This window comes from Porites lutea, chromosome 1 (assembly GCF_958299795.1).
Source record: "Porites lutea chromosome 1, jaPorLute2.1, whole genome shotgun sequence".
Lineage (NCBI taxonomy): Eukaryota > Metazoa > Cnidaria > Anthozoa > Scleractinia > Poritidae > Porites > Porites lutea.
The window spans coordinates 36,892,279-36,909,667 of NC_133201.1; the positions used below are offsets into that span (position 1 = coordinate 36,892,279).

The following is a 17,389-nucleotide window of genomic DNA, read 5'->3' on the forward strand; positions in this document are numbered from 1 at the left end:
TTACCAGTGCCGAAGTTTGCTTACCATTCGCCCAAACAGTGAACTGACCGGTATGCCAATGTAGATGGTAAACAAACCAAGTTTTTTTTTTACTTGTCTCACACTGTTCTTTACTTCTAGAAAAATAAAAGCAGTTCCCGAATACTTTCATCCATTAGCCTGTTCCAGGCGTGTAGACGTGCTCTACTATCTGAACGCCTCTTCCTCGTTTTGTCTCTTTTTTTTCGTTGTCAATTTTTCGCCCGCATTCCACTATCTGAACGCCTGTAACAGGCTATTCATCCATAAGAATTGTTTCAGCCGTTTTTATCAGCTCATTTCTTATTTTAAAAAATTCTCAACTTGAATCTGCCGTTTCAGTGTCCTTTGCCGTAAGCGTGACTCTAAATCTCTTAGCCTGCGAGCAAGCTCTCCTATTTGGGCGAGTGAAACGAGTCTCGCGAGATCGCGCGAGCGAGCGGCGAAGCCGCGAGGGGCAGGAGAGCTTGCTCGCAGGCTATAAATCTCTCTGTTGTCGGCTGCCTCCTCAGATGAGTCACGCTAACAACAGAGCAAGGGAAATCACGCAATATAAACAATTTTGTTTATGTTAATTACAATGAAGCATTATTTATAAATAGTTAGTGATGCTATTTGAAGATAATAGTAGTGACATATGTTGAGCATTAAGAATCAGCATCACAGTACGAAACATCAAACCTATCTGTAGTCTCTTTCGCAGCCATTCGCGCCTGAGTCACTCAATGATCACCGCCCTTGTGACTGTCCTATTTGTGATATGCATTCGTGACACGTATATTAAAATAAGGTTTGCAACAACGTTTGCAAAACTTTCTGACTTTACAAGAGAAGGACTGTACGATTTGTATGAAAAATACTGTTATGGACCCACAAACCTAGAATAAGTTTTTTGGTTACATAAACAAAAACAAAAAAACAGTCTCAGAGATCAAGAAACCTTTGCGGGTCTTGAGTCATTTTTCTTTAAAAAGCTAGATGTAGCTTCTTTAACCACCAATAATTTGTGAAGAAATTCAAAACTGAAGGTCGCAAAATTTTATGGTATTTACAATCATATATCCAAACATCTTTCACAGTGGATTGAACCATTAAACCATTTAAGCCCAATATCCACATATAATTTCTCCAAACTGATCTATACATTTTATTAAAGAATGTGTTGAGAGAATATGATAAAAGATCAAGGTATTTACTCATTGTTGATCATTTGACTAATTCTCATAACCTAATCTCTTGACAAATTATGGATATCGTTAAGAGAAAATTGATGTTGGTCACCATTGGGACTTAAAGGGTTAATGAGATTGCGAAGTTAAAGTGCATATATATATTAAAGCACAAGGGGACAAATATTAATGGACTTTTGTGGAATCTGTCAGAGGTCTCGCACATCCCTGTGGGCTTGTGGTATTCTTAACGTTATCCCTTTAAAGTCTTTAGTAACACATATCTGGCATCCAAGACGAGAACTGTAGGAAAAAGAAATTCAGTGATTTTTGTAGAAATGGCAACCAACCAAGAGTTCATGTTACCTTGTTCTCCCAAACCACTGGGAGGCCTTTACTAATTTCAAGCCAAGAGTATTTCAGTAACTTCATATGAAAGAAAACTTTTAGCCACATATAAGTTCCAGAAGGATAGTGAGGGGGTTAATCCTTTCACTTCTAAGAAAACTGAAAAATCCATGCTTTATTCTGCATCAAGATCCCCTAAAGACTTTCTAAAAGTCCTTTTTTTTTCCTGGTTGGTTATGCCATTTTGAAGGCCTTTTCATACCTGTTTGGCGCAAAATTCACCAGTTGTGGTGACATCATGACAATTGGCCAATAGGACAGTGAATGATATTTCATGCCGCTCCCGACACAACATATGTCAGTCATTTTTTTTGCGAGTGAATTTGTAATATTATTCAAACTTCATCGCTCACTCCGTCACTGTGCAACCTCATGTATTGAAGCTCGCTTCGCTCACTTTTAAGACCTTATGAGAGGTTGACTTGTAGCAAGTCTAGATCCCCTAAAAACAAACTATTAGGAAGCTGGCCACTTACGTATCTTCCAATCCATAAGCCAGGTCCAACATATCAAGCTCTTCATCTGAAGGTTCATCCAGATTTAATGCCTCCATTTCATCAGGTTTAAATATCAGATGACAAGTGGAACAAGACAAAGTACCTTCGCAAGCACCTAAATGTATTATAACAAATTAAGTTATCAGAGACCTCCGAAAAATGTTAAACAGGTTTAATGATATTAACTTTTTTTGACCAGCCAGGCAAGAACATGCATGAATAGCAGGTTAGAAGGATTACATCAGATAGCGAGGCGGCAAACAGGATTGATCACACTAAAATGGAAAAAACGTTCTCTGGCTAAACATATTAAAAATGCAAGCTTTTAACCGCTTGAACTACAGTCTTCACTAAGCAAAATGATTTGAAAATGAAAACATTCCAAAATATAGTGTGCTAAAAATACAATAGAATAAAAAATTATTACAAAAGAATAAAAATCAGGAAAGAATTCATTGAGAATTTTTGTTAAAAAGAATGTTATATTGCCTTGGGAGAAGGCAAGAATTATTATCTGCATCAGGGGTTTTATAGTGTACCAGGAACACAAGCCACAGTTGGTCTTTGCAGCCCTAACATCAAGATGTGTAAGTAATGTAAAGAAAAAGTAAAGTATGAGCAAAAGTGCTGTATTTTATATGGAGTTGTTACTGTTTCGGGCCTGACCCTTCATCAGTGGAATTACAAGTACACGTTAGAACCAGTGCAAGGTTTGTATAAGCTTTGAAATAAAAAAAAATTAAAACTTTGAAGTGCACGTGCAGCTCACTGCATGGCCTGGAGGAAAACAAAGTCGGAAGTTAATCAGTGTGGACGACTGGTGCCAAGTTGAAAAATCAGACCCATCTCAAGGCACTTCTGTTGAACATTTTCCCAACAGAACATAATCCAATGAACAAGAGCATTTTAACTTAATTTTTAAAGTGCCACACAGCTTACCAGAATTTTTTCCATTATTTGTTTCATCAAATGTGCAATGTGAGTGTTAAAATAATAGTTAACAACTGCGAACCTTTATTGTCAAGAAAGAAAATTTTTATTAACATCAAAATTTTAGTCCTAAATGGATGTGTAATAATAATAATAATAATAATAATAATAATATTTATAGAGGGAGGCCAACTCGCCAAGGCGGTTTTCAGTGGGGCCCTCACAGGGCTCGAAATTAAAAAAAATGTCTGGTCGCAACTTTGAAAATGTTAGTCGCGAAATTAATTGAGGCCATTTAATCTAGAAATAAGTAGGCTTTTAAATGATTAACGCTTTAAGTTTCATTCTTTCAACAGCTTTCATGTCATTTCGAGACTTAATAGTACAGAACGTTTAGCGTCTCGGACAACACCAGTTCATCTAAACGATCAAGTTGAACCTGCGTTAAGACACATAAATTAGTGTCTGTTATTTTAGTCAAAGCGATAGATTTCCAAATCATGAACAGATATTACAGCAGGAAACTGCAGTTCTTAAATGCCTCCAATCTCTGCAAAATAGCAATAACATTTGTACTGGGCGGACATCCAACATGGTTATAGGTTACGTTACGTAACTAAATTCCTTTAGTTTTACCTTTTGCAGGTTTTCCACCGATGACAAAACAACTAACGAATTCTTTTATATATTAAGCTTTACATCTGAAGTATCAGGGGTATTACTACAGTGATTATTCAAAGAACCCTGAAGGACTGAATCATTCAATATGACGATACGTGCCATGCGGGGCTGCCATGCCGTGCGGACATTCCACCATCTTTGTTTGCTAAACCTCGTTTTCATGTATACGTAGATTCGCAACCCACTTTGAACCGATTTATTTTACATGTAAATCTTCGTTTAAAATGTGATCTTTGAAACAATTTAAGTCGCTTTCATCCGACATAATTGACTCACTAAAGAAGAACACATGTGTACTGTGAGGGCCGTAACGCGGGTCATAAACGCAGGACAAGTCCTCAGCATGCTGACGGGACTGTCAGCGGCAAATCAAAACGAAATATGAGCCTGCAATGTACATGTCTACAGAACCCGCTGAAAATGGAGTGCTGTTGAAGGAATATCGTTGCGTGTATGCATTCCAGGTAAATCACGGTAAACCTTCAGATTGTAACATAATTATAAGACGCTACTTCAATGAATCTTTTTTATTTCTAAATTTATTTAAGCAAAAATTCAAGTGCTAGTCCTTTTATTTCGTATCAGTTAAGGCAAAACCTAGTCGCAAATTTGCGACTAGTCTCGTTTTTCTAATCGCAAATAAGAAAAATTAAGTTGCAAACGCGACCGTATCGGTCGCAATTTCGAGCCCTGCCTCATGCATTAATCTAACTAATTAATTAATAATTATGAAAAAAGTAAGATATGTTTACAAGTAAAACAAATTTAAAAATTAAAAATCTTAAAATCGATTATACAAAAAAATATCAAGGTAAAATTTTAGATTTTTAAGGACAATATAAAGATGACTGTTTAGCTTGAGCATTGCCCTAAAGTATGAAAAATCCTGCGAGCAGACAACATGTAAATTTACAGGGCACAAACAAAAATGAATTCAAGGAGAATGACTGTTCATTTATACTGAAGAGTGTTGTTTGGGTTCAACAGTTTATAAATTAGCTCTAGTGAATGTTCCATTTGATGCAAAAATCCTTCTGACCATGATCCTGAGTCTGACCATGTCAAAAATTAAGATGGTTGCTTCGACAGCAAAATGTTTCTACCACTTACACTAATGAACTTAAAATAAGGGATTCCCTTTTTTTTTTTCAAGTCAAGAACTTACACATTACAGTAACGCTGATGATGTGGAAGTGTTCTTTCGGTTGAAGTTCGGATGGGTGAATGGTACTGATGTAATAATCAAGTCCTCATCACTGAACAATTCATCGATATACTGAAATGTGTTGCTATAAAACTAAATGGCTCTTGTCATATCTTGTCTCAATGTCTGCTGATGAAAATTTATTTCTTGAAGTAAAAAAAAATGAAGGACAAAATGTGTGGGTAAGGCTGTCTGTTTCCTTTCAGTTATAATTTGAAAAATACCTTCTAAATCAACATCATTGTCTTTTGCTACATCCAGTAAGGTATCTCCAACTTTTGCATTAACTGTTATTTCATCTCCATCACGATCAATAAATTTAATTGAGACCCTAAAATTTAAAAGGAAAAATTAATTTGCACACATATTTCAGATTATAGGCACTAAGTGCAAGGATTTCTAACGACAATGCATGACAGTAACAGCTTATGTTCTCACATATATATATATATGACCCCAGGGTTCATACAGAAAATGCAACTATTTTTCAAGGACTTTTCAAGGACCACATCACATTTTCAATGCAAGGACCACCTGCTAGGAATATAATAAATACATTTCAAAGATTGTACAAAAACGCACATTCCCAGTCTATTCTAATAAGACTTTAAGCCTTGAACTGTTTGCTTCGCCAACCCCTACATTTTTCAGTTCACTTGTCTTAAATTGATAGTTAATTATTGCATAAAACATAGAGCACTTTATGTAAAAATAACCTTTAAACTCTCTGAGCTATGATTTATATTCTGTCTTAGACAAACAAAAAGCATCAAAAAACAATTTCAAGGCCACTACATTCAAATTTGAAGAAAATTCAAGGACTTTTCAAGGACTTGCACAGAAATTTTAGGACTTTTCAAGGAAAAATGTCTGCTAAATATGGGCTCAGAGGCACCTTGTTGTGGTGGGGACTATCTGATACTTGTCTACTAATTACTCACTTCATATTTAAAATTTTAACAACCCCACAAATCCAATACTTTTTGCAGTTTTCACAAAATTTTAAACATATCATCCCCCCTTTTTTTATACAATATAAACATTTGAAAACTCATCCCAAAATTCTCAAAAAATTATTGAACCAAGGACTACAACTTAATGAAGTCATCTGTTGATTGCATGAAATCTTGGATCAGAAATAAACAAAAAAACAATGCTTTTAACCAGACTGCCCCCTTAAGTTGAACTTGAAACAATGCCAGCCAGCAGTCCTTTACACAAGATTATCAGGAGTGCTCTAATAGCTTTACAGGGGCCGATAGGTTTTAACACTGCTTCTCAGTTTAGGTCAGGTCATTAGTCACTCCACGACCTTCAACTCCTTGTACTTGAACTTTTCCACTTTGCATCGTAGTTCTCTATGGTGAACTGATACCATCATTGGTTCAAATTAAATAACCCCCTTCCCCTGCCCCCTCCCAATTAAGCTAAAAAATAAGCTCCGGGGGGGGGGGTTAATAGAAGATTTACGGTATATTAAATTTGATTAAAGTTCATTGAAAAAAAATGATTTGGGACCGGACCTGAAGGGGCATGGCTGGATAAAAGGGGTAGGGTGGGTCACTTTGCCTGGGAGGGTAAAGTGAGTTTGATCGTGGAGGGGTAGTTACAAAAAAGAAAAATTTCCAGCTTTGAGATTCGCAGAAGTTGGCATCTCTACTGTCTTTTACTCTCCGACATGTCATCTCTTTTGAGAAAGTCATTTGAAAACAGTGTTGAAGCTACATTAACTAGCACCAAAAATACTGAGGATATGACCTTAGATCGTCCGTGTATTAAAAAGGACCACGCATTGCGTAACAAATCTAAAAATTTGACTATGCGGACAAATTGCATGACTTTGTACAAGTACTCACATTTCTCGCTTCGCCTTCGCATTTGATGAGGATGTCCCGGCCATTCGAAGACATAAATTCTTAGGAACAAATACGGACGTGGTTCTTCGATTCATCAGGGAATAACACCTTGAAGATGCCAGTAACATAGAACAAACTCTGCCAAACCGAGACGCCATGTTGGAAGACTTTGGCTCACTGGAAAACCTGGGTCCCACGATGAGTCATTTGCACATTACGTCATCATTTAGATCATTTTTATTATTTACGGTAACTGGATGACTGGCCGAAAATTATTCGGTCAGTTACTTTTGAATCTGAGCATAGGAAAATTTATGTGGGAAAATATATACACGGGGTAGAATTCTTTCATAACGCCGGTTGTGCGAGCTGAATGTCAAAGTATTTCCCCGTATTTCCCTCCCCTCCTCCCCCGATAGCTGCCTCGCCTTGTAGGGCCGGGCTACCAAGCAGGCAATATACATCCGGGAATGCTTGTACGAGCTGCTCATATCCATCTGGTTCGAGAGTGTTTACATCATCATGAAGTTCGCTGTGGTATTTTCCTTGCTTTTTTCATTTGCTTACAGCACCAAATTGAGTCTTACTGATACAAGCCAGGATAGCAGTACTCAAGTCAATGTGACAGAGTCAGAGAGAGCAAATAAGGAGACTGTTAGCATTGATGTTCAGCGCGTGGATGTGGACCGTGACGCAAATGGCGGCTTCGAAGACGCTAGAATTCTGAAGGTACTCTTTTTCCATTTGATTCGATCACCAAGATATGTTACTAAAATGTTGTAACAGTCAACGAAATTATTTATTGAAGTACTCTTACTAAGAGCACTGTCGTGATCGTAGCGTGGATGAAAGTTAAAAGAAGTTTAGTTTATTGTACGAAGTGTTCAATGCATATTACACAGAATGACGTAGCATTCTCAAAATATTCGCGGACTTCGGTATTAGTGGGGTGTGTGAACTGCGTGCTTCATTAACTACGTTATACCTCTTTTAAAAAGATGTTTTGTCTAGTTATTTCACTCGAATTGGCAACGCGATCGAATGTTGGTTTATTTTCCTAAAACATGGGGATTGATGCTCGTTTTACGAACGAACCTGTGTTCGTGCTTGGTTTCACTTTCTTTGCTGTCTCTGGCAACTTTCTCGGCGTATTCTGGACGAAATTAAATAATAAAGAAAGAGTGCAGTAAGCTGATCCTATGTAAGGTTTTTGTTTTTTGGAATATTGTCCTATTCAAGTTCTTGCGTACATTTTGCTTTTCCGCAGTTGATTACAGCTGTGAAGCTGTTTTGAAGGCACATTTAAAACAGTTTTGTTTCTACCCATAGGAGTCGGAATTCGAAAATCGTGCCAACATTTAACTAAAATTGTTATCATATGGGTGCTCTTAGTAACTAAACTGGAAAGTTGGGGAACTTTTCACCAGAATATGAAAGAGGAAATTGCTGATACTTTATTTTACCAGACTTTGCTAGCGTCAATACAACCCACAGACAGCAGTAAGAATTTCCGTATCTGTTATCTATTTCAGCTTAGAAAAGCTTGGATAGGTTTGATATGGTGGCAGTCATGATAAAAAATGAGTGTCATTTATTGGTAAGCCACAAAAATAATAATAATTATTCAAACAGCTGCAGTTTAGTGTTGGTCTATAAAAAAATGCATGCATTTTTACTATTTCCTGCTCTTTTGTTGGATGGGTATTTGGCTTATTATATCTCTTAGAAGACTCTGGACAGTGAATATAGATGTGGTGTTTTGTATACTCAGCGACGTTATTTTGTCGGTGTTGTTATGGACTTTGAGATGGAAAAAAAAGCAACGTTGTTTGAACTTCCCTAGAAACTGAAAGTAAACCAGGAACAGTAGAATTTGATGTTCATGAGCCACGGGGTCTCAAAAGAGAGGTCAAAAGGAACTGGTTTTTAAAAAAGCATATTTTTTAGACAAAGGTTTCTTGTTCTAGTTGACATTGGTGGCTACTTTATTGGCCAAAACCCCTCTGGGATGACCACATACATAAGCAGTCAAAAAACACCACCAGGAAGTTTGAGGTTGCCTTAAACAGCATGCAAAGAAAGTCGTGTCCGATAGCCTGGGGCTAGTGGATTTTGCTATCGGGCTAGTGATTTTTGTTCTTAACTTGCCCGACAGGCAAGTGCTGTTTTTTGGGTAAATTTAAATCACAGAAGGATTGTAATCAATCAAAGGGTTTTGGGGCTAGTTGAAATGACTTGTGGGCTAGTACATACTAGCTACAGCTTGCCCGATTGGCAGGCTGTAAAACTGACTTTTTTTGCACCCTGACTTAAATATAAACAGTAATATGAAATCCCCATTAACAGTTACACAAAAAATTAAGGCACTGAATGATAAATTAGATGTTTGCTTGAACAGTGTTTGACGTTAGCTTGTCCAATTAATTTACTGCAGTCAATTGACTTGGCAGTGGAGTGTTAACTGTTTTGAAAATTACTGAGGTGTAAACTTTATTCAGAGGTGGTTGAAACTTGCAAGAACATGTTAACCTTATGGTTACACTGTATGCACATATGTTACAGGTCAAAATTAAATTCCAGTTAAATTTTTGTAACCTTGGTAGTTTTCCAATTTCCTTTGTCTCTTAGCCCTAATCCATGAATATTAAAGGCCTAGGAGGAAAAGGAAATCAAGAATCAACCTAGGTTGAAAAATTTTTCCCTGGATTTATTTTTGACCTGCAGAATGCAAAGAAAATAATTTTTACAGCTTGCCTTTCTGGCAAGCTGAAGCTAGCATTTACCATTGACTAGCCCTGTTGTCATTTCAACTAGCCCCAAAAGCTCTTTGACAAGCAGAATTGATTTCACAGTTCTTCTGTTATTCAAATTCCTCAAAAAACATCACTTGCCCATCTGGCAAGTTAAAAACAGAATTCACCGCCCAATAGCAAAATCCACTAACCCCAGGCTATCGGACACTACTCTCATTGCATGCTGACCTGTAAAACATATACGATCTTTGTGAATAATGTGTGTAATTTTAGGTTAAACCAACTTTATTTGGGCTCAATTTTATCCTTTGTTAAAATTTTACTTTCCTTTGTGTCAAAGTCATGAACATGCAAGTTTTTATACAGTCTGAAATGGATATTCACTCATCCTAACTTTCTTGAAAATGTAGATGACATGTGTAACTAAATTCTGGCTTATGGTTAAAACACAAACTAATGTTCACCTTAAGGAAGATATTATTAAAAATAGAACACTTAAAACCTTCAGTACATCTGTCAGATGGATTATAATCTGCCAGGCAGGTAAAAAGCAGATTGACTGTTAATGCCATTATAATAATTTGATCTGAAGAGTTCAGTTCAGGGCTTCCGTATGAAAATAAAATTTCTGAAAGATGTTTAGAAAGATGTTTATATTAAAGCAAGTTTTGACCATGAAACATTGTTTGTTGGTAGTTTGTTTTACAGTTGTAGCACAAAATGATGTGTGATTTTTCCATCAGAAATGAAGTCTAGTAAGACTCAAGATAACAGAAAGAAAACAATATGTATGAACAAAAGGAGGAAGGAAAAGCTAAAAATACTTTGTATCTGGTAAAGGTCAAGCTGTAGGGAAAACAGTTAGGAAATACTATTGCATTAAGCTTTGATTAGAATGAAACTTACCAATTAATAGTGAAAAAGAATGAAACTTTCTAAATAGTGAAAAGTTTAAGACAAGTTATTATTAACCACAATGCTATTTAAAAATCATCTTTCACTGGAGAGTTTTGTTATTTGTCAAGTGCCAGTATTTATTACCAACCCCCATAATTAGGAAAAAGAAGAGTTACAGCTGTAAGTAAATGACGGCCGTAATGCAAGATCATTTCAAGTTTTGTGACATGATATTCATCCTGCTGTTAAAATGTTTCCCTGCATGAGCAAATAATAATATTTGATGCATGGCCACGTACTACAATTTTGTGTTAAAAAAAAGTTCATTGTTCTAAAAATTATTTTGATATTTTCCCACAAAAACAACTTCCTCTTATGACATTTGGTTTGTGTTTCAATACTGATTGGTGTCTATTTTCTCCTTTCAATACTGAATTCCAAAGTATGAGATAATTTATAAGAAGCTTGAGAGAGTTCTGTGGCCTTGAGCTTACTCTTACTCAACTAGTTGCAGAAGCATTGAATTTCCTGCTTCTAATGGTATACTCTGTCCAGTCAGAAGCAGGTATTTTCAACTTGTTCTGGAACTTTTTTTTTTTTGCTATGTTAACCCTTTTGCCCTGGGAGATTTTGCCGAAAGACACATTTTGAAGCTAGTCGAGTGGTTTTCTGGTCAATATTGTGCTATTAAGAGCTAAAACTTGACACAAAGCCGTTTACAGGTCGTACACTTCGCGGCCTTCTGATCCAGACGCAAAATATCAGCTTGTGAAGTTCAGGCATGTGCAGAAAGCAAAATTTTGAGATAAATTTTGGGGTTAAAAGTGACACAGCAGTCTTGCCTTTTACTTTTCGCTTTCTCTCCTCCCCTCTGTTTTTGTTTTTCTTGCCTCAGTTTTTTTGTCTTTTGCTGGGCATTTACTATGCTTCATTTTGGTGGGAAAAGATTTTAGGTAAGCTTTCTGGATCCTAGTATTACGGTAGATGAAAGGAAAGGTATAGTGGAACAAGATTTTCATGGCAAGGGGTTAATAAACCAACAATTTTGCCATTTTTTATTGCAATGAAAAGTTACAGAACAGTATAACATTATTTGGAAATATGACTAAAAAGAAGTTGGATGATGAAACTAACATGCCTTAAAACAAAAGAGGTATTAAGAAACAATAAGTCCCCAATAGTTTTGTTTACTGTACATTAAAGTAACAATCCACAAAATTCAAGGTCAATCAAACAAATCACTTTGAGTTTTAGCTTTTGAAAGCTGAATCAGATGCATGAACTTAAAAAACACAAAAAATTGACGGCGTGAGATTTTAAAAAAATGTTACTTTGTTCATGAAGATGGCCACTTCAATTTATTATATGGATATGGATTTTAGCTATCTGCTGTTAAACTGCACTACACGACTTGCAAGACACTCCTGAATGTACAGTGTGTATCTGGTAACCTTAAGTTGGCCATAGTTTTCTTATACCGTATTTCCTTGAATAAGCTGCTGGGCGCTTATTTAAAATTTTGGCTAAAATGATGGGTGCTTATTGGAACAAGGTCACTTAATCAGGGGGCGAGCGCTTATTAAGTTCTCCTGTTGTTAATAAAGCTTACCTTAGGCCCATTACACAGTTTACACACAGAGTCATCACAGTGCTCCAAGCTGCGACCATTTTGGTCGTCATGGCGAGTGGAAAAAAATTTTGGCAACTAAAATTGTGGCGAAAGTCACCAATTTGGCAACCTGTGTTGAGCAATCTCATGCCAAGATATTCCCAAGAAATTCCCAAGATTTTGTGAGATGTGTTTTCATTTATGCTTTGTTTTCTTGATAATTTGCCTAATTTCACCCTGGTTCTCCGGGTATTAAGCCTTGAGATGTCGCGTGCACCTCCAAACTTTATTGCAATGGTTGGGTAGTCATTTTGATTCTGTGAAACTTTCATGTAGTCTTAAACAAAGTGTCCCTTTTTTCTGGCAACCAAAACTTTTTGTCTGGCGACCATTTTGTAATTTTGGATCCCCGGAAGGCAACTTTAAAAAGAGTTAAGCCTGGAGCATTGCATCAATAAAGTGGCAATAGAAACAGGTTTTCCTTGTATCCCTATCAAGAAAGTGAAGGAGGAGGGGGGTGGGCGCTTATTCAGGGGAGGGCACTTATTAAAGCATTTATTACATTTAATAATTAATAATTGTTACCGGTACTTTGTTTTAACAGGTAAACATTAGAGTGAGTGTTATTGATGGTGTGGTTCATATCAACAACTCCAAAGCTATTCATAAAGCTGTTACAACCTTCCACTTCTATGCAGAAATTGGTGAGACAAAATAATATTGCACACAAAAAGATCAATTGGTATAATTCAATAGAGAGGAGAAGTGTAATGTCATGTTACCATGGTAGCAAAATTTCTGGATCGTACATGTAACAATATTTCTTGATGGCAAATTGCATTCGTGAATGATAGAAGAAAAGTATGGGCTACAATTTTGTTCCTGAGTGCAACCATTTGTGCCAGCCCACAGTTTATTGAGATCCAGAAATTTTGCTACCATGGCAATGTGACGTAGTGACTTCTCCTGTCTATTGACTCTCTTGTAAACAATCATCTCTGGATAAGCAAGTTTGGTGATTTTCCAGGAGATGGTACATAAAACTTACATTTTTTTTAGAGCCCTGCAGCTTTGATATTGGGAGGCCCCAAGTTCAAGTCCCAGCCTGACCTCTAGCTGTATTTGTTTCTCCTTTGCCCTGAGTACACCCTACGCCACACTTGAACACTACAGTATAAATAGTCAACTTGTTCACCTTCTGCCCATTGCAATTCTTAACCTTTTATGGCTAAAACTAGTAATAACTGAAGGTTATGAAGAGCGGGGGACGACGATTGAAGGTCCAACACAGTCAAATGCTTTTTCTCCAACACTGTACTTTTGCATAAGTTTCACTTGACAGATGGTTGAAACATGCATGATCAGATTACGTGGGGTAGAAGGTTGAAATACGCGTGATCAAATTGCGTTATGTGCATTCCATACATTCTTAGTACAAGTCCAAACAAATGCTGGCTACATACATGCCGGGCATGCGTAATAACAACCTGGAGATTAGGATTGCGGGCTTGTCGCCCGCAAAAAGTCAGTCAATGGACAATGTCTGGCCAAGATGACCATTAATTTGTCCAGACGAATTTGAGGTTTGCCAGTCATTTTGACTGGACAGGTTCCCTGTAAATGGAATGGAATGATTTTATTCAAGTTGTACGTTTTAAGTACACTTTTTCTTCAGGAGGAATTATATTTTCGCTTGTTAGCTATTACGTCTAAAGCTCCTGGTTTAAATGATTATTGCATTACTTTTAATACCCCTGTATTTTGTTTTGTTCACAGACTTAGTCTTAGAGTGACAGATTATCTCCTTATATTTTAGTCAGAGCCCACTGTAATTGGCCACAGCTGTTGCGGTGTCCCTGCCAACATTCTTTCTGTTTGTTTTGTTTCTTTTTTGGCGAAGCAAATAAAATAAAATAAAATAATTTATTATTATTAACCAAGAGTTAACTTTATGGTTGTTTGACATTTCTGCAGATGAGATCGGCAAGAATAGGGAAGTGTTGCAGCACATGACAAGGGTTCCTATTGTGATCAGGGTCTTGGTCACTGAATCTGAAGTCCCTGCTAATGATGGAGAAGTCCTCAAAGTGCTGAAGGTTGAGGAGGAGATTACTGAGGTGAACCGCAAGGCCGTTCAACAGATCAAAGTGACGCAGTTTGTGATGAAACTGGATTCTGCCAACAATGAGATCCTTGCTAAGCGTGAAGTTACAATAATTGAGTTGAAAGATTCAGAGATACATAAGCGGCCAAAAGAAAGTGACAAACATCAATATCCCCACGGTATTTAACACTTAACATTTCTTTTACACCATCTTCTCAAAAATAGCTTAACCCCTTATGTCCCAAGAGTGACCAACACCTATTTTCTCCCAACAATATCAAAAAAAATAATTAAGAGAAAAGGTTATGAGAAGTAACAAAATGATCACCAAAGAAAAAATGCTTTGATCTTTGCCTCAACTAATTCTTTAAGGCAATGTATGGAGACAAGTGTGGAGAATTTGTAACCGAATATTAAAGCTTAAATGGTTGAGTTTTTTTAATGTAACCCACACTTCGGATGTAATTCAATGCCAATACAATGTCTGCAATGTATTCAGGGTTGTCAGAAAGTTTTGAAGTAGATGGCTGAGTAGTCCAGGGATATATTTTTTTAAAAAACAGCATCTGTAAAGAAATGCCAAGCAGAGTAGCTGGCTGAAACTAACCAAGTAGGCAACGATTTTCGCCGGCAGCCGGCTACTTTTGACAACCCTATATATTGCATAAAAGATGCCAATGGAAGTAACAATAGTGGAGGAGATTTTCAGAATAACTGCATGAAATGGCTCTTTTGAAAAATTTGACCATGGTAACTGGCAAGGGTTGACAGGAAAGTTAGTGCAATTCCCAAGACATTTTTTGACACCTAAGAAACACAAGTATTTAATCAGGGTGAAGATCTTCTTGTATCAGTGAACCCTCGAAGTGGCCAGTGTTCTTCTCTATGACCCCCTCAGTATGTTTAGGAAGAGTACCATGAACAAAGTTTCCATTTCAAATTATACATTTAACTTTGTTCCTGTTGTTTCAACAAGTTTTGTTTCTTTGTGTATGACACATAATTTCCTTCTTTTTAACATGTTACTCTCTCTTTCGGATTAATCTCCTTTTATTAAGTCATTTTCCCTTAAATTCATGTCAGTCTAAGTCACGTGAATTTCCAATACCTTAACTTCATGGAGCGTTAATTCCTTACAATAAGGTAATTGTGTGTTATTTACATACATGTAGCTATCATCATCCCAATGATCAAGCAGAATTGTACACTGTGCAACATGCAGCTCATATTACTCTTGTTACTCTTTAGGTCGACTTCCAGACGAGCCCTACAAACAGCCCAAGCTTCCTGAACATCCTTACAAATTTGATGAGGTAAAGTTCATAATACATTAAACAGTGTGCAGTATCAGACATCAGTTACTGGACATTCTTGGTCATTCTAAGTTGGACCCCTCAATAAACCAACTTAAGGCTTAACCATTGTCTGCTTGTTTGTTTTTGAACAAATATACTTTTAAAATCAATAAGGGAGAAGGGGAGAGAAAAGAGTCTCTTTTTATAACTATAAAAGTAGGTAGAAGTGCTTAATACAATGTAAGTTCTCCTGCAGTTTGTGACCTTTTGCCTTGCATTTGTTTTCTCTCGTTCAGACCAAGAAAGGATTCTGCTCAAAGTTCTACAAACTCCCATTTGCTGCCCGTGTTGCAGTGTTTGCACTGGTTGCTGTGATTGGTATTGCCACTTTCAGCTGTTGCTTGTGGGTCTTCTGTTGCAAACCTCCAGCTCAGGGCAAGAAGATTGACTTGAAAGATTTCGAGGACAAATTTTCGTATGATGGAGAGTTTGAAGCACCAGCTCTAGAGCAGAAGTTGCCGATCGAGAAGCAGAAACTGGTCATCGATGCATGAGAGTACTCAGCCGTGTTAAGTTTCTTGTTGCAATTTTTATTTAGTATTAATTAAAATCATGTAAACTAAGTTTGCACATGCAAAAGAGCACCAGTTCGGCTTAATTAGTTGTTTGTAGGGCCTTTCTATCACTTGCATTTAGTATTTACCAAGAAGTTCTGTGCATGATGCCTCTCCAACATCCAGGTCAACCCAAATTTTAAATTTTTTTAAGCCATGCTAAGTAGACGACAGTGTACAGTCCTATCACGGGAAGGGGCTGAGGTGGACTCCTTCTTGTCCCTTTATACTTGCTGGAGAATGTTGGTACCCCAGCTCCCCACCCCCCCCCCCCCCCCCCCATTCTGGGGGGAAGGGGTGGGGCTTTGGCACTAAGATCTTTAGGGTTGTAAAAGGGCACAGATGAGGAGTAGAAAAAGGACTGAGGCTTAAAATTCTTTAAGTTCTAAGCAGGGATGTAGCTAAGAGCTAGCTGCCCACCACTGGCTCAATTTACTCTGGGAAGTGAAATGGCGACAAAGAAGATGGGTTAAATACCAACAGGGACATGGGCTGCTTCTCAGAACAACAGTACTTGAAATTCAGACTAAGGACATACATCAGCTTTCTCCCCACCCTCCTTCCCCAGGAGGGCATCCCTAATAAGTATCCAATAAGCCTGCTTAGCTTTTTCTAATCTACATCCCTGTTTACAAAATCTGTCTTGGCGTAGCAGAAGTTGTTAGTAGTTGCTCATTGTTTTTGCGGTCTTGTAAAAGGAATCAGCATGAAGGTAGGACGCTTTAATTTGACTGCCCTTCACTTTGTCTTACGAACAGCAGATTAAGCAGTAACGTGTTCTCAGGGTATTTACTTTTGCAGCTTTTCGTATTTATGATTGGTGGAACTTGGTTTTTTTTTAGTTTACTACGCTAAACCGATTTAGAACAAAACCTAACTGTTTTGCAGTCTATATAGCATTGTGTAGGTGTCCTAAGATGTCCAATCTGAGGAGTTCATTTTCAAGTAAGACAACTGCATCTTAGGAGACCAGTTTTGAGAAGAGGGCGAGTAAAGAAACGTCTTTGAAGAGAGGCCTTTTGGCCCTTCTTAATAAGTAGTATTTTGAATGTCACTTGAATTTGGTAGAATTAATTCAGCTTTAGCTGAAAAGTGAATATTGTACTTTTGTATGCTATTCGAACAAAGGTCAAATTGGTCGTGAATTTAGGTTAAAAGTCGTTGAAGTTAAAAACTTTGACGGCTCACTTTGATGTTTGATTCACCAGTCAACCATGTTACTGTGACCTATCACACGTAATGTTGAAAGGTAATTGATTTGTATTTCGATTTTGTTTGTAAATAGAGTTGTAAACACTTGTTAAAAAATAAATTCAGCTTAGCCGCACGTAAACTTAGTTGAAATCATTCTTTG

The 17,389-nt window shown here is 37.2% G+C and overlaps 2 protein-coding genes across 2 annotated transcripts; one reads left to right on the forward strand and one right to left on the reverse strand.

The window, feature by feature from the left end:
• Window positions 1–1,329: 1,329 nt before the first annotated feature.
• On the reverse strand, window positions 1,330–6,956 carry LOC140949516 (2Fe-2S ferredoxin-like). Its single transcript, XM_073398682.1, has 4 exons — window positions 6,764–6,956; window positions 5,132–5,238; window positions 2,072–2,207; window positions 1,330–1,490 (listed from the first exon to the last, which is right to left on the reverse strand). The coding sequence occupies exons 1-4, from the start codon at window positions 6,919–6,921 to the stop codon at window positions 1,397–1,399; spliced, it is 495 nt and encodes a 164-aa protein (XP_073254783.1). The 5' UTR covers window positions 6,922–6,956; the 3' UTR covers window positions 1,330–1,396.
• A 281-nt stretch (window positions 6,957–7,237) lies between these two features.
• On the forward strand, window positions 7,238–17,368 carry LOC140949526 (uncharacterized). Its single transcript, XM_073398690.1, has 5 exons — window positions 7,238–7,492; window positions 12,627–12,726; window positions 13,997–14,305; window positions 15,375–15,439; window positions 15,718–17,368. Exons 1-5 carry the CDS (start codon window positions 7,286–7,288, stop codon window positions 15,973–15,975), a joined length of 939 nt encoding a protein of 312 aa, XP_073254791.1. The 5' UTR covers window positions 7,238–7,285; the 3' UTR covers window positions 15,976–17,368.
• The last annotated feature ends 21 nt before the right edge of the window (window positions 17,369–17,389 follow it).

Bases quoted from the DNA above. Each gene is read 5' to 3' on its own strand.
- LOC140949516 (XM_073398682.1), bottom strand. From the start codon at position 6,921: ATGGCGTCTCGGTTTGGCAGAGTTTGTTCTATGTTACTGGCATCTTCA. The intron at 2,208-5,131 runs GTATTTTTCAAA...TAATACATTTAG, and splicing joins CAATGATGTTGATTTAGAAG to GTGCTTGCGAAGGTACTTTG. The intron at 1,491-2,071 runs GTAAGTGGCCAG...TTTTTCCTACAG, and splicing joins GCTTATGGATTGGAAGATAC to TTCTCGTCTTGGATGCCAGA.
- LOC140949526 (XM_073398690.1), top strand. From the start codon at position 7,286: ATGAAGTTCGCTGTGGTATTTTCCTTGCTTTTTTCATTTGCTTACAGC. The intron at 7,493-12,626 runs GTACTCTTTTTC...TTGTTTTAACAG, and splicing joins AAGACGCTAGAATTCTGAAG to GTAAACATTAGAGTGAGTGT. The intron at 12,727-13,996 runs GTGAGACAAAAT...ACATTTCTGCAG, and splicing joins CCACTTCTATGCAGAAATTG to ATGAGATCGGCAAGAATAGG.